Consider the following 7,594-nt stretch of genomic DNA (forward strand, 5'->3'; position numbering starts at 1 on the left):
CCCTCCGCCCTGAGGCGCCCCCCTTGCGGCAGCTCCCCACCCCTACCCTCTGCCCTGAGGCACGCCCCCCTGCCCCAGCTCACCGCTGCTCTGTGCACGAGCATGAGCACCCTGAGCACACCGTCGCTGCTTCACTTCTCCTGCCTCCCAGGCTTGTGGCACCTAAGCTGATTGGCGCCGCAAGCCTGGGAGGCGGGAGAAGTGAAGCGGCCACGGCATGCTCGGGGAGGAGGCGAGGCAGGGGTGAGCTGGGGCGAGGAGTTCCCCTGCGTGCCCCCCCCTTACTTGCTGCAGGCGGCTCTCCCCATGCTCCTCTGCCCCAGCTTCCTCCACCTAAATGCTGGCAGTGACCAGGGCGGCAAGATCCAGCCACCGTGGTTGCTGCTGAAGAAAATGTCGCCCCCCAAATCCCAGTGCCCTAGGCGACCACCGACGTCTCCTAAATGGTTGCACCGGCCCTGCCCAATAGAATTCATAAACCTTGGATTAGGCATCTCATCTCCCTATGCTTTGATTGGTGACAAATAGGTGACTCAGAATGGGATCATCAAAACCCATCACACTAGGCAGGGAGTCACCTAAGATAGCCAATAGCAGATGCAGAGGAGAGGGGTGTGTTCTAAGTCCCACCGTTCTCAGGGAGTTAGGCACCTAACTCCATTTGGGATCCACAGCTGGGAACCCTCTCCTGGAGTCAGGTGCCTAAGCCACTTCTTGCAAGAACAGCAATGGTGCATGCCTAACTGCAGTCAGAGCCGCCTTCTTGTGGTGGTGAGGGCACTCACCTGGGATGTGGCAGACCCTGGATCAATTAATCCTTTGCCTGAGGAGAAGGGATTTGAACATAGGTTTCCCACTCTCAGGGAAGCGCCCTAACCATTGCTCTAGAGTGTCATTCTCACACTGTCTCTGGCTCAATGCATATTTAAATATTTATATACTGTGTAATGGCCTCAACCAGAGAAATTGAGAGAGACCAGCATCAGTGTGTCTCACTCTCCAGTGGATAGGGCACGCACCTCCTCCTTCTTCTGTACCTTCTTATGTGTAGTTCAGCATGCTCTGAGAATGCCTAGCATATCAAGCCCCACAGTACCTCGTTTGAGTCCCATTTGAGGATCCCACTTGAGTTTAAGTATCAGGCACCTGATTACCTAGACTGATGTGCATATGTCTGATGGCAGAAACTTAGGCATCAAGGGAACTTGTGAAAATGCAGGCACTGAAGGATTTTAGGCAACCTGAGGGCTAGGCAGCAGCTTAGCAGAGGGTTAGAGGATTTCAGTGGCACCTAAATTTTTGGACTTAAGTACCTAAAGTGGAAGTTAGGCACCTAAGTTCTTTTGTGGATCTGCACTTAAGTATCTTTTTTCATTTACAGTCTTTCTTTCCAAGTCAGAGCAGCACTTGGACCCCAACTCAGCAATTTTTTTTCTCTGCAGCTGTAGCCAGAGTTGTCATTTGCCAGAACATTCAGAACCGAGGAAGCAGCTTGGAAATCTTGTTATCTTCATATTCTGGCAGTTTGTTCAAGGTGCTGTTCAGGAAGGGAACTGTCACCCTCTTGCACTCATTAAAAAACTTTTGAAAAAAAAATTGTGAGCCTCAAAGAACTTAGTCATTGACTAGACAGACTGCAGTCTACTTGTCTGGCTTTCTTCTTTCTGAAGGACAGACCTGCAATGTTTGCAGCCACACACTTATCTTGTAAAAACAACAAGGAGTCCTTGTGGCACCTTAGAGACTAACACATTTATTTGAGCATAAGCTTTCATGGGCCAAAACCTACTTTATCCGATGCATGTAGTGAAAAATACAGTAAGCAGAATATATATCATAGCTCATGAAAGGATGGGAGTTGCCTTACCAAACTGGGGGGTCACTGCTAACAAGGTCCAGTTCAGTTAAGGTGGAAGTGGCCTATTCTCAACAAGCTGACAAGAAGGGGTGAACACTTACCTAGTGTTTCTTCCATCTCTTTGTGTATCCACTTGGTGTCTCTCCTCTTATACTTGGATCAAAGGCTCTTTGAGAAAGGGACCATCAACGGGATACAAATCCCTGACTGGATACTCAAGATTCTACCATAGTACAATAATAATAATAATGATAATCAAAGGAATTGCCTGAGTGATGACAATTAACTGTGGTGAGGTCTGCACTGAGCTGACCCAGATAATGGAAAAAGCTTTTTCTTCTCCTTTTCTTTCAGGTGATATTCAGATTGGAATGGTGGATAAAAAAGGACAGTTAGAAGTAGAAGTCATTAGAGCCCGAGGCCTCACGCAAAAACCTGGCTCCAAATCTACCCCAGGTGAGGAGAACTGCAAATGATGAAGAACAGGAGAATACAAAATATGCAATAAATTGTGGACCAGAGATCTCCAAAGAAACCTTCTCAGCAATTTGTAGCAGTCACTATGTTTACATGTATTCATTTTCTTTTTTGATAGAGATGTGTATTTAGAAAAATCTACTCTGCCCATGTTCAATTCCTCCCTCTGCACACCATTTAACTTCAGGGAGTGCTGCCCTCACATGAGCAAAATCAACATTTCTGAGGCTGAAAAATCCTTGCTAGAAGGAATGTGTCCAAGGAGTGTTCAGCGTGTCTAGGGAAAATGTTACAATTAGGTTTGGCAGGATTAGATTTTTACTGGTAAATGTTGATAAATGTCAATTTCATGGTACACACACAAACCAACAAAAAATCCATCAGTAATAATCACAATTTACATGTAGGCAAAGTAAGAAAAATGCTGCTTGTAGCTTATTAGACTTTGCTTTCAGGATTTTTATTTTGTATATTATATTATTACATGTGATATTGACAATTTGTATTGTAATGGTTTAAAGCTTTAACTTATTGAATCTCAATGTCTGCTGTAATTAGGTAATTATCATCTGATTCCCGCCCCCATAATTTCCTGCAACTGTGAAACTCTGCACTGATAACAATTGGGAAAAAATGCTTAAAACCCATCATTTTTTCACAACTGTGAACATTTAAATTGATATAAATTGGGAAAAGGGCTTAAAAATAAACTGATATCCATCAAAATTATTAAAATAATCAAAATCTAGTTACATTTCACCATGGACCTGGTGATGCATATGGAGTCCCTTACATTATTATTTATGTCTTTATTTATTTCCATCTACAAAAGAGAAAGAGCAGGTGAAAGGGAATAGCAAGCAAGGAAGCTGGCAAGGTGGTGGAAACTCAGCAATGTGATCTTCAGTGACACGGCAGAGTTTTGAATAAGTCAGCAAGCAGTATCAGTGCCTTTGAGCTCAAACATTTGAGCTTACTGGGAATAAATTAAATTATAATTAGAATAAAAATCTAGTTATTTTAAGAAGTCTTTGCTGGAAAAGGAGAAACGATGTTTATCATAATAACTAGAATATAGGTTTCAGATTAACATTTGTTGAGAAGTTACTTTAAAATTATTTGAGAGACAAAGTAAATGAGGAACAACTGCCTTTTATATGTATGTTTTCAGAAATGACTGTTCCAATTTTAAACATCCAGTTCATTGAAATGTCATAGGGAATGGCATATTTTGAAATGGCTTTGAACTCCTAACACATGGAACCATCAAACTGTCTAACAGTGACAACACAGTCTTGTTAATAATATCCAGTTCATGGGACACACAAGTTACAAAATCATACTTTAACAGATAAATGTAAGATGGGTTACTATTAATAACTTATGCAATGTTGCTGTAACCGTGTTGGTCCTAGGATATTAAAGAGACAAGGTGTGTGAGGTAATGTCTTTTATGGGACGAAGCTTGTCTCTCTCACCAGCATAAATTAGTCCAATAAAAATATTACCTCACTCACCTTGTCTCTCTGATATTTTTGATTAAAACCAAAAGCTAGTAAATATTTAATTGACTTTTCATCATCTAAAATGTTTGCTTATTGATGAACATTCAACTCAGCTTGGCCAATGAAAGTAATTATTTTCACTTTTCTTTCTAGTCAGTTTCCATTCATTGTTCTTGTCCTCTACCTTAGTGGTGCAGTACTGTAAAATGCTTAAGTCCAAACATAAAATTGATGGTGTTCAATTTTTGCAGCTCCCTATGTCAAAGTATACCTGTTGGAAAATGGAGCCTGTGTAGCCAAGAAAAAGACAAGAATTGCACGGAAAACACTTGATCCTCTGTACCAGCAGACACTGGTTTTTGATGAAAGTCCACAGGGTAAAGTCCTTCAGGTCAGTAATTACTTAATCTTGGTATAGACCCTGATTTGCTAAAGCACTTGAGCATTTGCTTAACTGTAAGATTGTGAGTCGTCCCAGTTATAGCCCACATAAGCACTTAATTTCAGAAATATCAGTTAATATATCTGAGTGGTTTGTAATATCATCAGACTCCCAAAATGTACCTATGTGGCTTTATTAGAATTTTTTCTCTATTGCTGTCTATGGTCCTAACCCTACCTGAGATTTCCCATCAGGACCCTTCTCTTCTCCTTTGAAAAAATACTCACCCTATTCATGCAGGTAGGGAGTTACCGCATGAATGAACATATAAGTGTATATTCTTTGGACAGTGTTAAATCTCTATTTTATGTCCTTACAGGTGATAGTTTGGGGAGACTACGGCCGAATGGATCACAAATGCTTCATGGGTGTTGCACAGATCCTTCTGGAGGAACTTGATCTGTCCAGTGTAGTAATAGGATGGTATAAATTATTTCCACCCTCTTCACTAGTGGATCCAACCTTGACTCCCCTGACCCGCAGGGCTTCCCAGTCATCTCTGGAAAGCTCAACTGGGCCTCCGTGCATTAGATCATAGTGAACTTATAGCAGATGCTGTCTAATAAAAATGTTACCACCCAGGATAACAATCAGAACCAGATTCTTATATGATCAAAAGCATTGTTGGAGAGAGACAATCACTTCTGGTTTTGCCTGTAGTAGTTATCCAAAAATATGTCTGAATTATTTGTTAAAAGATGGCTTAAATTAACAGAACAAAATAGTATATCAAATACAGTAAGTCAATCTACTAGTGACAGTCACTGATGCTTATTACAATTTTTAAGAAGAGCAGGACCTTTAGGTTAGAATAAAGTGGAAAAAACCCACAAAACTGGAAGCTCTCACTCTGTTAAGTGTTGTATTTTATCACATTTTGACAGAGCCCACAAGAAGTGTTAACTTCCTGGTGTTTCAGCAGTTTTTCTGTACTTGTTACTTCCACTAGTTTTTTTGCTGTGTGATTCTGCCAGTTTTGTAAAAGTACTCACAATGCTAACAGAGACCCTTCCTTTCGTTTTCTAAACCAAACAAAAAAGGGCTGAAGTATATCTCTGTAAGTATCCCTTCAAGTGTTCAGCAGCCAGAATTACCATACATGATGCCACTAAGGTTCTCATTGTTTCTTAGTTCTGGTTCTTCCAAGTCTTTCAGGTGAAAACCCAGAACAAATGACCAATCAAGATTATTTAATTAACAACAACAACAAAATCATAGTGCTAGTTTTTCTTTGTAAAAAGCAAATATGTTTGCATTATATATAATGTTTTTTATGTTTTATGATGTTTTGCATGGAAGAGTTTTGAGGAAATCTATCTGCAGCTAATGCTGGGGACTGATAAAAGCAGCTTTAATCTTAATTTTGACACTGAAAATATTACTGGTAATGCAGTTTTCTTCTTAGAATCAGAGAGAAGATATTTACGTTCATGTGTATAAATGTATATTTGACTTCCCAAAATGTTGACCAGGAATGGGGTTGAGCATATGACACTTTCAGCTGTACCCAGGCTTCTCTGATATGTGTCACTTTAGACACACATGTCTGCCCTGGATAGAGCATGGTATGAGTTGTTCAGTATTTCACTGGAAATTCCAGTTGAAATATTCTGCACTTACTAATGTTTTTATCAAATTTTAGTTTACATTTCTTTGAGATTGATGCAAGCACAAAGCTTGATTTTTTAACGCAAGATATCTTTTTTGGTAAAAAAAATCAAATTTCAATCTGCATTTTATTCGTTTGAGTTCTTCTTGGCCTTGAAATCCCATGTGATTTACTGTAAATGTGCTAAAAACTGCAGACTCTGCTGGTTCAATGATATGTTTTCTCTCCTTTTACAGGCCATTCAATTTTGTGATCACACAAATAGGGCAGCATGACTTGGAACTGTTCAAAGCTGCATGCACGTTTTGTAAAAAGAAGCAAAAAGATTATTTAATAATGTATGTTAGTTCCACATAGGCCAGCTTGTATGTTGCATGTACTTGTACAGTTTGCTCGTAATTACTATACTGAAGTAACTAAGAAATCTAAGCCATCCATTTTTCTTATAGACATTTTGCAGGTTTTAGCCAGGCAAGGTCTGTTAGTCTGGTGCTAAATGTCTATAGATGGACTTTATTTTTTACCCTATGGAAAACGTGATGTAGTATGGACCAAATTCCTTCTAATAAATATTTTGGTGTAGATTCCTACTGTGGGGCTGTAACACATGTAGAAACTCTGTGCACACTAGGTTTTAATTCATAGACATACTGCCTGCACCAAGTGAACTATTTATTATTATTTATCATGCCGGAACTATTCTGCCCATGGTTCCATAGGGCACAGATTGATTACTGCTCGACCTGCTGAGCAGGAAGAACTGAAGCATTGGTGCACTACTACTAGATTCTGTTCTGTCTTAGTGGCCAAAAATCAACTAATTCTAATTCGGTAGTATCTTTCTATTTTGACCACTTGTCTTAACACTCCCCTGTGCTTTTAAATGAACTCCTAACTCATGTTATGTAAACATGTTTAATAAAATTTCCTTTTCATGTCCAGATTAGTTGTTGTGTTCAGTATGTTCTAAGGTTTGGATGCGACTCCTCTCACTACCAAATTGAATGAGATGTGTAACAGAAGTGAGCAAATAAGTGGTCCATTTAACTAATAGAAGCATGTGTTCAGCTGTAGTCTCAGGTCTAGACTTGGGGTAAGTGGGTGCAAGTCATGTGATTTCAATGATGTTGCATTCCCTTCCATGAAGGAGGGAGCCAAATTGTGTTCTCATTTATATGTAATGCAATTGTATTGAAGACATTGGACCAAACTGAGACTTGATGTAAGCAGATGCAACTCAATTTGATTTCAGTGAGGTTACATCTGCTTATACTAGGTTGGATTTTGGTCCAGTGGAGCTGCACAGATGTTGGTCTCAGGCTGTATTTGGTGTAAAAAATGCTATTTAGTTACAAAGGGCAAATTCTGCTCTCCTCCAGTCATTTAAATCCAGAATAACGCCATTGTTATTGACACCAATAAATATATTGTGGATAACTATTTATGCCAGTGTAGCTGAGAGCAGAATTTGGCACTAAATGTTATTAGACAAGCAAAGATGGTGTATTGTGTTTGATTTTAGTCCTCTTTATCCTCTAGATATCATTTAACATAATTTAGAAATAGCCTAAAGACTATCACATCACTTTGAACACGTACATTTATTGTCTTGTTTAAATGAATACATAACTAAGCTTCAGTAAAATGAATTATTAAAATGATAACTTTCTATTCACAAAAAAGAACTTTATGTTTCTACTTCT

At 39.4% G+C, this 7,594-nt stretch overlaps 1 protein-coding gene across 49 annotated transcripts in view; it reads left to right on the forward strand.

Moving 5' to 3' along the window:
• Nucleotides 1–7,519, forward strand: part of RIMS1 (regulating synaptic membrane exocytosis 1) — a 527,235-nt gene extending 519,716 nt beyond the window's left edge. For all 49 annotated transcript variants that reach the window (XM_030555702.1, XM_030555709.1, XM_030555712.1 and 46 more), the window contains 3 exons: nt 2,213–2,314; nt 4,092–4,231; nt 4,602–7,519. In XM_030555702.1, the coding sequence (XP_030411562.1) occupies nt 2,213–2,314; nt 4,092–4,231; nt 4,602–4,820 (461 nt within the window). In that variant the 3' untranslated portion in view covers nt 4,821–7,519. The remainder of the gene's footprint in view (nt 1–2,212; nt 2,315–4,091; nt 4,232–4,601) is intronic.
• The last annotated feature ends 75 nt before the right edge of the window (nt 7,520–7,594 follow it).

The sequence above is a fragment of the Gopherus evgoodei genome, chromosome 3, assembly GCF_007399415.2.
Source record: "Gopherus evgoodei ecotype Sinaloan lineage chromosome 3, rGopEvg1_v1.p, whole genome shotgun sequence".
Lineage (NCBI taxonomy): Eukaryota > Metazoa > Chordata > Testudines > Testudinidae > Gopherus > Gopherus evgoodei.